The sequence below is a fragment of the Zonotrichia albicollis genome, chromosome 16, assembly GCF_047830755.1.
Source record: "Zonotrichia albicollis isolate bZonAlb1 chromosome 16, bZonAlb1.hap1, whole genome shotgun sequence".
NCBI classification, from domain to species: Eukaryota; Metazoa; Chordata; class Aves; order Passeriformes; family Passerellidae; genus Zonotrichia; species Zonotrichia albicollis.
Window position 1 is genome coordinate 12,249,839 of NC_133834.1, and position 13,732 is coordinate 12,263,570.

Genomic DNA, 13,732 nt, shown 5'->3' on the forward strand with positions numbered 1-13,732 from the left:
GCCCCAAACCAGCTCTTACTCAGAATGAGAGCTGCTCCAGCACTTGATCTCTGAGCCACTTCTCATTAGCCTCTGGAAAACAACGGAGACAAAAGCTATGCAAACGTGCAAATTGGGCTTCAATCACAGGTGGAGTCAGCTCTCGGGTTTGTTGGTGAATAACAAACGATCTTATTTACCCTGAGCAGGATAAACAGCAAGGCATCACTCCTGAAATCCGCATTAGCAGCACTCCTGGATGCAACAGCTGCACTCCCACCTTTTGAGGTCTGCTTCATTCATGCACTAAAATTCCCTCGGAGTGCCACAGTGCCCCCTTAGGTACAAATGCATCCACAGGATAAGGTCTGGAGCATGGCAGCTCCTTTTTTTGTTTTAACAGAGCGCTATAATTTGTCTGACATAGCACAGCCTTTTACCCTACACATTTGAATAAACAAGCACTGTGTTTCTCTAGGGGCAGCGAGGCTGGTTAAATGAATCAGAAAACCCTGAAAATATTGCCTACCCTCAGTCCATCAGCTACTGGACAATTATTCAAGGCCCAGCTGTAAGAAAAACAGATGGTGAGTGAGCATTAGTACCGTGGACTTCTTTGCACTCATGCAGTCATAAGCAGAGGTTGTAGGTTCTCAAATGAAAATTGCCATGAAATCGCAGACAGGAGCAAAATCGTGCAAAGATTCCAATTTATAAGATAACAGATGCTTAAAATTTTCAAGAACTCAAGTCAGATTAACTGATTGTACAGGAGAGCCACAGAGTGAGTACTGTAAAAGGACCAGGCAGAGAAAGGCAGTGTTCTCATGATTGGTTTAAGCAGGGTCACCATAAAACATCAGTTATTGAATTCTACTGACATACCTGAACCTGTGAAGAGTCACTGAAGTATAAAATGCAAAAACTAGATACTCAGAACTGCAACTGCAATGGTGGCATTCAGCAATTGATGTGATTTTGCTCTATTGAAAAAGTTAAACTGTATCCGGGAACTGTTTGAATTGTTCATCCATTCAATTTTTTACACCATTTTAGCACAAAGATAATCTGTTCTAATCCTTATTCCATTATTGACACTATTGACTGCATCAATTGAAATTGCTACCAAATAAATCAACGTTGCATTAAGCCATGAAGAAACAATGTGATAAAAAGTCTTTCAGGCTCCTATAAATCATCAGATCCAGAAGCATGACATAAGTAACTGAGAGGGGAATTCAGCTTTTCTCCATAGCCACAATGCTTAAGGCCCAAATAAAATTACACTAATTTACCATGTAAGCAGTAATGGAATAGCTGAGGTAGAGATGGAGGTTTTGTTGGTTTCTGCTTTGTTTTCATGGTGGATTCGTTTCATCATTGATATGAGAGCTGTACCATGAACTACTTTGTTAAAGACAGAAAAGGTTGATATTGAAGTTTCAGTTCAATTGTTTTCGATCTGTGAATGTCCACTATGAGCAATTGCTCCATTTAAGAGGAATTACCCTTTGTACAAACCACTTCACTATTTAAAACAAAGCACATCTATCATCATTAAACAGAAAAAAAAATACGAATTTTAAAATAATGACAGCAGCATTGTACACCGTGACATGGAATATTCCGTGATGCTGCAAAACAAGTTTGTTTTGTCACTTTACTCAGAAAACCCCAACAGAATAACCAGCAAAACAGACCACAGGAAAACATCAGTTAACAGAGCTAAGCCTCCATTAATATACCCCAAATCCCAATTTACCAGCGGTCGACATTTTGTTGCAAAATTACTTCAGTTTAGCATTTGATGTAAACTTGCAGTCAGAAATTTGGTTTTGCGTTGATGTGCCATATTAAGGATAAGAAGAGAAAACACATGCATGCAGCTGTTTCTAACCCCATGAGATGTTACCAAAAGATAGGGTGCACTACAAATGCAACTTCCCTTCTCCTGTATCTTTAAATATTGACACTAGGGAAAATTGTCACCCAAAAGCATCCACACTTTCCCAGCTGGCCTTGTCCTTTCAGTGACACAGCGAAAACTTGCAAGGCAAAGCCCTCAGATTTCTCCCTCGGTTCATTGCTGCCACTGACACAGGCACTTTGGGGTGATGCTCTTTGAAAAGTCACTCTGGATTCCCATGGTTAGAACCCTATAATCAGAACCATCTTATTAAGAAAATGTCCACATAATTTCAGACCATTTCAAACAACTAACTCAGAAGAATTCTTCAGTTTCTGTTGGCTTTTTGAAGTCAATGTCTTATCGAGAGTTAATGTATAACATGACCTAGGCCTCTATCCTTTATTCATTTTCAACTTTATTTTCAAGAGTTAAAATATTGTTAGGTAAAGCATCCTCCATGCATAAATTGTTTAAAAAATTAATCAGTTCCTCACTTGGCTCTTAAAACATTACACACATGCGTAAAGTGAAAGATATCAGAGCAAATACTCAAGTTTCTAACCCTGGAAAAAGTAGTGCAGCACTTCTGTAGCACACTGTGGTAAACAGTTTATCCTCAACAAACTGGCTAAATGATGTCACTTGCACAAAGAAATTATGGCCAATTTTAAATGACTACCAAAGCACAGATTTTTCCAAATTATTCATTCAGTTCTACAGAAAATCAGCATCCTTGTGGCTATAAGGATAAATAAATATTTAGTGACAAAGAGTGGCTTCCTCATCTTGAGAAGAATGCAATGCCTTTCACAGTCTTCCAAGAAAGACACATGTCCAATTGTAAAATTTGCACCTGACAGAATACCAATGTAAATACACAAAAATAAGAATAATTATCTTCATAAGCTCTAAATAGGCAGTAAAGTTTAACAACTGACTTATAACTCAGTTGTAATACAGATGTCAGAGTTCATTTTAATTGAGGTGCAAGTGAGCAGACATATCTCAAGTGCAATTTTTAGAGAGGAAAAAAAATACTTGATAGCTTCACAATATCTATTTACTGCTGGTCACAGGTTGCACAGGCAGGGGGGATTCACTAGTTATTAAGTTGCCACATAAAGCTTTTGGGTTACCTGTATTTAAGATCGATAGACAACTTGATAGAGAGAGAAAAACATTTACAGTTTCACTAAAATACTGATATTTGCAGTAAACGTACAAACCAAGTCTTTTTGTCTCTTCGTTCTAAACTATTTGATAGGGGGAAAATAGCAAAAAACCCAAGTAGATTGTCATGGTAAAAGTTTATTAATGCTTTTCAGAAAAACTTCAACTTATTATTCCTTGACTGCTTAAAGCCAAAACCATGTTATATTAGCTTTGCAGGTGATGTCAACTCAGTCCTCTCTGCCTGGATAATTTTGAGATAAAGTAGCATTGATCCTAAAGAAATACTTAACCAAATGCATAAAATAAGAGACCATATGTGAATTAAGAACATGATTATCTGACTCTCTAGGAATTCAGAATAACTAAAATGCCAACCAGCGATCAAAAGAAGCAACAAGCAGAGAATTTTTGAACCTGCCACGATTTTCATCACAAATTTAGCAGACTTTTCAACCTCTTATATAATTGTGATTAGCACACACAGGATGATTCTAAACTGACAATAGGATTAAGGAGATGAGAAAGCAAACACTTAAAAAAAAATTCTTTCAGTGTAGCAGTTAATCCACTTAAAGAGTTAAAAATTATCCGCTAGATATAGCGCTTTGTAAAGTGCATTAGCAATCACTTCTCATCTTCCTCTCAGATGGAACAGAGGCAGCTGAATTCCCTGTTTTAAAGTATTCATTAGAGTTGCACAGTTTCTTAAACCTTAAAGCAGTGCCATGCCATAGATGTGTTTGCATAATGATACTGCAATATCTCACTGAGGAAGGTTATTGGAGCACCCAGCCTCATCTTTATGTTATCCTTCATCAGCTCCCTGTGTGGCCATGTTGACCTCTCACCTGAATTCCCATTTTTCCTTTCAAAAGCCCTATCTTTATCACACAACTTGTTCTTTGACAAACTCAAAACAACAAACCCAGAACAAAACACAGCAGTACATTTTGTATGTAACCACCAAGTGCACAAGTCACACTGGATCATTAAAGCTGATCTATAAATGCCATTCCCAAAACAGATCCGGAATACAGAACTACCAAGAACGTACATTTTACTTATGGCATGCAAATTACTGAAATTTAAACACATCACATTTATCTGATGCAAATTTTAATTGCAGACATATGAATCCCTCCCACATGCATGGATAATCTAGGGCGCATGCAAGAATCTGTTATTATGCACTCCTAAGCTGCAAGTCAGAAATGGTTTATACTACACTACAGCAGAAAAAAAGAAGAAACCTACAGGAAGGTTTTATTCTGAAAATACTGGAGCTCTCTTCTTTCAGCAGTAACAGAAACAGAAATATCCTCAAATAAAAATAAGCTTTAAATCTATTTTATCTATTTCTTAGGAACAAAATAATTATCGTACTACATATTTCAGGCTTTTGTGAATGCAGAAATAAAGTTAGACTTCCAGGGAAGTCAATATGCACAGAAACTGTTGTAGTGGAACTTGGAAGAAATGCCCCTATTTGTTACAGTAGGCACAAGAATATTTTTTTCTCCTGAAGTTACAAGAGAACTAATAGGATAGACTGGATTAATAATTTTTGCATGATAACATATTTCTGCCTTGGCTCTACACACTTACTAGATGACTCTGTAATGGTGGATTCAGTTATAAAAGAGAGTAGGATACAAACATGATTCCAAATTGCTAGTTAAAAAAAAGTGCTATTATACAGTTATTTCACACTATAGCAGAGAGGGAGTACTAATTATTAAATAATTTAGGAAGAGAGAGTGGGAGGAAATACTTTAAAAAAATCCTCTAAGCAAAAATTAATTTTTTTAAATATAATTGAAAAATGAGTAGAAATTGGTATTGCTTTGCTGATACCCAAACATTTTTTTTTAACCCAATCCAATATACTTCAGCGATAGAAGTGTTCTGCACAGATATATCTTTATAAATCATCGTTTTCACTGTGAACTAAAAATCAGCTTGGCTTTAATCAGCAGCATGCTTTAACACAGACTTAAAATTCCTGTCTTCAAAGAAGGCTTAAACAAAATTGCCATTGGGCACATTTACATTAGAAGTATAATTTATGCCTGCAAGTGAATAAAGAGCAGTCCTTTATGGCTGAAACTCTGCTACAGCATCCACGAGAAACGCGGGCACAGTACTGTGTTAAATATCTATAAACATCACCAACAGAGACACAGCAAAAAAAAAAAAAAATAAACCAACAGCAAAACACCAAAAGATATGCGAAGGCTCGATGCTCTGTTAAAACATATTTTCTACTCACTCTCACATTCTTAAGTGCAGGCACAACACTCGCTGCACACGGTGGGAGACATTTATACAATCTATTCACACAAAAAATACCTCCCCGCCTGCAAATCCCCCGAACGACGCTGACAAAGCAAGCACTGCGAGGAAAAGGAAAAGTTAAGCAAACTTACCTGCTGTAAGTACATAAAAGTCAAGGCACAGGAGAGCTGGGGACACATGCCCACATTCGGCAGTGCCACGCAGGTTGCACCCGTAAGGGGATGCTGCATGGTGTTGCTCTGAAGTCTACGTAGAACAAGTGAGGGGGCTTGCATGCAAGCACGTTTGCCCTATCTTGTCACTATGGGTTGGCTGTTATTTTTTTTTTTCTCCTCTCCCTTTTGATTATTTAAATAAAAAACGGGGTTTCTCGGCTGCCTTTCCTCTCCCCAGCGCTAAGCCCCTACATTCGTTTGTCAGCTAAGGCAACTTGGTAGGTTTAAACTAGGAATTTTTAACCGAGAGGAAAAAAAGAAGACAGAGCCTGCAGCCTATTGATGAGCAAATGGAACTTCCTCAATGACAGAGAGCTGAAGCTTGTCTCACAACAGTAGCTGCTGACTAGGAGAGAGAGAGAGAGAGAGAGACTCAGTGAGGCTCAGTCGGCTGGTGCTGATGCTGCACAGCTTCTCATTTGTCAAATGGGTCCTAGGGCAGGGTCTTTACCACTCACCAAAATTCAAATACTGCATTTTAAAAATCCCTGGAGAGGATAGGAAAGGAGAGAAAGTGAGCGCGCTGCATCGCAGGCATCCATGAGATCTGGGCAATTAGTGTCATTGCCCAGCTGGGACTGAATGCCTGTTATGATTCTGCACGCACACAGACACACTCACACCCTTCCCCCCTCCCAGGACTCACACCTGACTGGAAAAGGGCTTTCCCCTTCTAAGAACACAAGTATGAAGCACAAAAGTGGGAAAGGGAAAGAATCTTGGCTAGTCAAGAGGATTCCAGCAAATACACAGCCCTATCAGCAAATGAGCTTTTTTAAAGCACAAATTAATTTTATATCTACATTTCATTCGCTGTCCAGCTTCCCAAAGAAGCCTATGAAAGCATTACAGTGAAACTGTGCAGGAGCTGTGTAACCACTGCAGCAGAAACACTGGGAATGAAACAGGATTCTATGGCATACTGTGTCTACCTTACAGGGGGAGGGGAGCACACTTGGAGAAAGACTGTATCTTAAAATTGGTCTAAAGCCCATCTCATCTAAAATTACAAATTTATTTGACAGCTAGTCAATCTATTATCAAGGAGTGCCCTATCAGGTTACATGGAAAAATTACATTTGCAATTTTCAGAATTTAATGTTTACTTTCTACTTTGAGAACGATACCTCAAAATTAGTATTCCACTCTTGCCAGCTTTATATTCACCCCCCCCCCCTTTATTTTATGGAGTAATAATTATTCATTAGTAGATCTAGTTAGTCTTTATGTAATAAAGTAGGATGTGACCTGCAAATCAAATAATTTATACTACAGCTTGTCCTTGAGGTCCTATATTACAGATTTTTTTTTTCCTAAGATACAACTCAAGTATAACAGAAGATATTACTATTTTTAATTAGAATTTGACAAATGAATTAAATATTAATTCTTCAGGAAAGAAGGTCAAACCTCAAAGAACCACCTAAGGTTTTGAAGGGGTTCCTTCTTTTAAAAGGACTCTGAAGAAGATTTGAAAATCACCTATTTTATAGGATACATAATTCCCACAAAAACACATCTGAGACCAAGACTTTAATGCTAACAACAATAAGCAAATAACCCACATACAAGAAAAGTCTATTTCATCAACAGCATAACTGGTTTGATATAACATCTGCCCTTAAAAACAAATAATAGTCCCCGCTTAACTGGAAACAGAATCAAAACACGTCACTGCAACTCAGGTGCTACATTAAAAAAAAAAAAAAATTTCTTTTTCATTTTACATGTGCACACATACCTGCACCCACACAAGCCTCAGAGACTGATTTAGATCCACTAAGTCTTCTTCATGCAAAACTGAGTATTTTCCAGCAGGATCAGTTATTACGTCATTTTCTTTCTCAAAAGCAGTCAATGCCACAAAACCAAGGTACTCATAACTCGGTAATCAACACCAAAACAATCATGCACAAACTTACAATAAAGGAATTGGGTTTGGCTTAGGAAACATCCATGCTTTTGCAGTTTATCATGGACTCATCTACTTAACAGCCCAGATTATTTCATCACACACAAAAAAAAAAATCACCAAAAAAACCAAACAAAAACCCCAAACCACCAACCAAAAAACCTCTCATGCCACAGAGCAAGAGCGAGTGAGGAGGAGGAGAAATGAACCCTCTCTGTGCCCTTTCTCCTTTTTTCATTCTTTCTCTGTGCCTTAAGCAGTCTCCTGTTCTGACAGGAGTATGTCATGCTTTTCTTCATTCCTTTTATTTTTTTCTAGCCCAGAAAGGCTGTTATTCTGCAAATGCCCTAAGCTGAGAGAAGATTTTCCTCAGTTCAGTTTCATATGAAATACCATAAATAATACATGGCACTTTAATGAGACCTTATCAGCATGTTTAATGAAAAACAAATACATTATGTAAGGTAACCAACTCCTTCTACATTATGTCAGAATCAAAGGCAGCATACTTCCTAGCCAAACAGTTTGGAACTATATAAGCCTATCCAATTTCCCAAAGTGAGGTTCTGGAACATGGTGATGGTCAAGCAAAGCTTCTTCTGTCTACTGCACTATTTTACAGCTAAAAGGACATCCATAAAACAGATTAAATTCTTAAAAGCAGTGTGTTGAACAATTACTTCAAGAGAATTTAGCACTGTCAATGTAGCTAACAGTCATTGTAGAAGTGAATTTCTCATTGGCCTTTTATCCTTAATTTTCACCCAATTCAAAGTCAGAAAAACATGACTCACAAATACCATGAATTCCTGACATTTACATAATTATGTTGTTAAAACAAGAACAGCAATATCTTAACTATCCAAATCATCTGTACACAGAGAAACAATAAACATACATAATTCAGTAGTGTAAGAGACCTAAAAAAGAAACACAATTCTTTAGCCTGATATATGCTCCTTCAAGAGATGCAGGGGAAAGTCATTACCAATTTTCATCCCTTCCAAGGATAACTTGTCATTATGTCTAAAGAGGAAAAAAGGTAACAAAGTGTGTTTTATTTTTATAAGTACAAAATCAATGTCTCTTCTTTAAAGCCATTTCCTTGTTTACACACACTTTTGTCCCTAACCCAGCCCATTAATCACCCCACAGTCCCAGTTATGGCTATATATACCCTAAGTGCCACCACAGCTGTGCCAGGGGACAGCAATGCCTGTGCACAGCCTGACCTTCCCTGGCCCTGCAGCAGCACCATGCATTCCACAGAGCAGCACAGACCCCAGAGCATCCCATCTGCAAATGGTTAACAGATCCATTTTGCCTTCATTCTGCCACAATCAGAGTGGGCAATTGCCAAGGCCACTTCTCCTCCAGCACATGACATTTCCCACCATTATTCAGCCCTCTTGGGGCAGGAACTGAACTCACCCCACACTCAGCTGCTGATATTATCAAGTACCTATCGATTAACAACAAATATCAACATTTTACAATTTAAAAAAAAAAAAAAAAAAAAAGAGGGCAACCATCTACACTGCCCACATCAGCCTTTGTGGGGGTTCCTAGAAACATTCCAGGAGATAAAACCTTCTTCCACACTAATAATGGACACATCTGAAATGCAACAACTACTGCACCACCAGGAGAGGCAACACTCCTTCCTCCAGCCTCTTTGGGAGTTCCTAGAAACATTCTAGGAGATAAAACCTTCTTCCACGCTAATAATGGACATAAATGCAACAACTACTGCACCACCAGGAGAGGCAACACTCCCTCCTCCAGCCTCTTTGGGCTGCCCATGCCGTGGTTTATGGCACAGGCAGAGAACTTGCAGGCAGACACCGTCTCCCCACATTCAGTGAGAACACCATTTGAAAAATGCCACCAGCAAAGCCTGGACCAAACTTGAACATGCAAATAAAAACATGAAACAGAGAAATTCTGCAAAAAGGACCAACAACACTTCTCACACAGCTGACTTACAAATCCAAACCCACTGGTATTTGCAATGCATCTGTTTGTTTAATGTAACACTTTCTATTTAAAATCAACCACTCCGTTGTTGTGACCTGGTAGGCAACCTCAAACTGAAGCTCAAATTTTGCATTTCCAAACTTTTGATCTAGAAGTCAACCTTTGGAATTACCACAGCAGAGTGTCTAACATTCCAGCCATTTCATCAAGTAAAGGAAGGCTCTGAAACACATCACCTGCACCACCACACATCATCTCACGCTTCAAACTCATCTCAGTAGTAGCCTACATTAGGAAGTTCACACATAGAGGATCAAGCATCAGAAAAAATAAATCACAACTGCATATTAAATGCTCCATGTGAGGAAGGTAGTTTCTTCTCAACTTTATGAAGTGGTTGGTATGGTACAAAAATAATTCAGACAAGTGGCATAGAATCTAATAGTAGAGCAGTCCCTTCTCTAAATCCTCTTTTTCTAACACCACATGAAAAAATAGCTCCCTGGACTTGAAACCAGGAAAAGCAGCATATTATAAAATTGAATAGATCAGGAACATATTTTGATGAATTACTATCAGTTATCAATATCTCTGCCTGTATTTCACATAGTATTCTATTTCACAGTGGATATACCGTATCTTTTTTTTTTTAAGTGAGGAAACATAACAGAATTTTTTAATATTCTGTACTATCAAAAATATTAAATAGGGCTTTCCTCTGTTCTGGTAAACTAAAAGGCACCATCTCATCCTTCCAGTGGTATTTTCCTATTATGACTGTCCCTATTTCTAATATCAGGTTTATCTCTCCTTTAGTAAGTAGTTTTTTTGCACAAAGATCAGGACATTACAGAGGCTCATGCTTACCTCAGGCAAGCAAGAATCACTAATTTTCTGTTTCTATTAAGCACCGTGTTACATCCATTGACTTCTCCAGTACTTCATACCCAATCTCCTCAAACCCTCTGTAGCACAGAGTTAACCTCCTCAGCCCCACTCAACACAAAAACACTCAGCATTAACTCCGGATTTTTCACAACAGAAGCAGCCAGGAGCCCTTACTTCCACCAAGGGGGGAAAGGCAAGAAAATAAATAAAACGTTCAGCCTTTAGAGAGTTAGGGGAGTGCGTTCCTTGGTGGGGTGATCTCACTGCTTTGGAGGTGATATCCTTGTTTTGGGGTATCCTGTAGGGAACCTCGGGGGATGCAAACACCCCTGGTGTGTGTATCCCGTGGGGAAGCTGGGGGGATGCAAACAAGGCTGGTGTGGGTATTCTGTAGGGAACTTGGGGGATGCAAACCAGGCCGGTTTAACCCCCGCGGGCGGTTCGGGTGCGTGCGGAGCGGGGCCGGGAGCGCTCCCGCTGCGCTCCCGCTCCGCCGTTCCGGGCGCTCCATCTAGCGGAGACACGGCTCATTCCTTCCAGGGGACACGGAACTTTCCAGGGGACACGGAACGGGCCCGGACACAGCCGGCATTCCCTGCGGACAGCTCTATCCCGAGCGCCCCAAGTTCTCCCATCCCGAGCGCCCCGAGCTCTCCCGGATCCATCCCCACGGTCCCTGCTCCCTTCTCTGCCTTCCCGGCCGCTTTTTGTGCTCCATCAGCACCGAGACTCGGTGGGCAGACAGTGCAAAGCCAGCGTGGCTGGTGCATCAAGAGAAAAGGGGCTGGGGATGCGCTGGTGGCACAGGAACCATGGGCAGGACTAAGGAAGGGCTGCGCTGGGCAGAACAAGAACAATGAGTGCAGCAGCTCTGCTCTAGCAAAGTTTAAGATGATGTGCCATTCCATAGTCAGGAAAATAAACAAAAAAATAGCCAAATAGCTTTATCTCAAGTGTTAACTCCAAACTCGGGAAGCAGTGACATAGGCAGACCCAAGAAGGTGAAACAGAAATTGGTGCAGCAAAAATCCTCTGTCAGTCCCACTGTCACCTCCCTCGGCACAAAGGTAAAGCAGACAACAGGACATGTCATTTAGGAAGCACAGGGTGCTCTCACCAGCCATGCATTACTGTCATGACACCAAACCAATTTCTACAAACAGCTACTTAAAGCAATTCTTTAGGACTGACGCATTGGAACAAGCCTGCATCACAAAAAAACCCCCTGAACACAGGTGTGCAGCTCAATAATGAGCATTTAGGTTATTCTTTATATCACAATCTTAGAAAGACAACTAGTGTGCCTTGCCCTATAATGGTTTTTCCATTAGGAAAATGTGTAGTCTTGCCCTATAAGGTTTTTCCACAATTCCAAGTGAGAAGACATGGCAGTATAATTCTTAGAAAATGAACTCGATGAAACTTAAAAATTCACAATTTTTAAAACTTAATCTAAAAATTAAGGAATATTAACCACAGAAAATTGTGTACATTTTGTTTATGTTCAGTCCATAGAATGGGAGAGCTACAAACTACTCAGAAGTGTACAGCTGGACCTGAAGTGACAAAGCCTACTTTTCCCTGCTGCCACTTGTGGCAGTTTGTCAAGTGCCTCACAGGTTATAGTTAAACACCCAGCTTTACCCCAACAGATAAAGATATGACTCAGGAGGAGTAAAATTGAGGGGTTTGTAGCTTCAAGCTTCAGTTTATACTGAAGCACTACCAAGGCTTTCCAAGGCAGGCACCTACACACTCTCCACAATCCCATTCCAGAAGAAAGATCCCTGATGCCATGACCCAGTCTCATTCCTGTGCCAGAATCTAGGAGGAAAAGGCTGGGTTTTGTTTTCTGGTTAGTTTTTATTTTTTTTAACTTAAAAGTTTGGCTCTCTAACCTTGCAGAATGACAAGCTTAGGCATGGAAGGAGTTTTGTATATGAAATTGGTACAAAGCTGCATATAAAGTGTTGTTAAGTTTGAGATAGGGACAGAAGTACCATGTAAGAAAGTCCAATTTTATACACAGAGTCAATATTGGCTCCTTTCCTTTCTTCTGGTTTATCCACCAATTTTCAATGAAGCAGTTAGCTTTTTTTCCTTATTGCATTTTCCCCTCAATTGTCCAGGGATCCTGTCCTTTCCATATTACATTTCCAGTTGTTTCATTAGAGTAACCTCTTTCTGTTCATGAGTCCAGCATTAGCTCCCTCCTCCTCTCTTTCACACTCTAATTGGTCTTTTTTTCCTTCATCTTTTCCTACTTCAATTGATAAGGTGTCACACTCCACACCACTGAGTCTTTTTTTTTCCCTCAGCTACTAATTAGAGTGCGAAAATTCATCCACAATATTTTCTCAAAGCCACTTTCATCAACACTAATCAGCTCTCCCTTGCTGTGGTGGCCATCCTTCTTCTCTCCTACCTGCAATTCCTTCCTTTCTAAACTTTCTTAACACAACAAAATTCACACTGGAAACTCTGAATTCACTCTCCTGCTCCCTTCTGCTGCTTTTTGGCATTATTTCAGCAAAGTTCAAGTGTCTTACCCTCCAGGATTCAGACCATCCAAGACTCAGCATTAAGATCTGACCCTGCCGGACAATTACACACAGATTACCTGACGTGCTTTAGTTTGATATGCACATGAATAACGCTTCCTCTTTGCTCTCCTTACATTACCAAAACTTGTTCTCCATAAGACTATGGTTTTCTCTGTTCCTTTAAGATTTAGAATTTGTTCAGGAAATTTCAAATAATTTCAAGAAAATTCAGCAACATCAAAATGTTAACACTATAATTAAACAAAAATTACTACAAGTATTCAAATTAAAGAAATTGTCACAGAAATTTGAAAATTAATTACTCTTCAAATTGAACTAATTTTTAGTGCATCTGCATGGTTTTGTTGTTTCTGACTTCTATTTATGGAATGCCTCCAAAGACTCTCAGATTAAAATATAAATCTTAAAGACACAAAGGAAAGTCATTTGGTTTTGGCCTAATTCTGACCATAAAAAAACTAAGACTGGATCCTCTCTGTTATAATAACTGTTATATTTTGTGAGGAAATTATACCTTGCTTTGTCATCTCTCAGTAAGATACTCATACAATATGATTTATTTTAATATAAATAGTGTTAGTTATTAATTAAAACTTCATAAAATAATACCAACACTTAAAAAAAAATAAAAGAAAAAATACCTAGAAGTGAATTTTAAAGAATTGTGTTTATGTGAATATGGCCTTTTCTGCAAACCTGAATGATACATGAAATTTAGCTCTTGGAGTCAGAGAACACATATTAATGAAGTGCCTGAACATATGGGGCTGGATGAACTCTCACTCACAATATGGAACCCTACAGATTATTGTCCTGGGCT

General features: G+C 39.1%; 1 protein-coding gene across 48 annotated transcripts in view; it reads right to left on the reverse strand.

Annotated features, from left to right (window-relative positions):
• Positions 1 to 13,732, reverse strand: part of RBFOX1 (RNA binding fox-1 homolog 1) — a 1,150,782-nt gene that overhangs the window by 255,588 nt on the left and 881,462 nt on the right. For 2 of the 48 annotated variants that reach the window (XM_005487620.4, XM_014267478.3), the window contains exon 1: positions 5,488 to 5,928. The exons of 40 other annotated variants lie outside the window; for them this stretch is intronic. In XM_005487620.4, coding sequence (XP_005487677.1) covers positions 5,488 to 5,631 — 144 coding nt within the window. In that variant the 5' untranslated portion in view covers positions 5,632 to 5,928. Of the gene's footprint in view, positions 1 to 5,487; positions 5,930 to 13,732 lie in introns of those variants that run through there. 6 more of the 48 variants (XM_005487625.4, XM_014267473.3, XM_005487618.4 and 3 more) reach the window with 4 other exon arrangements.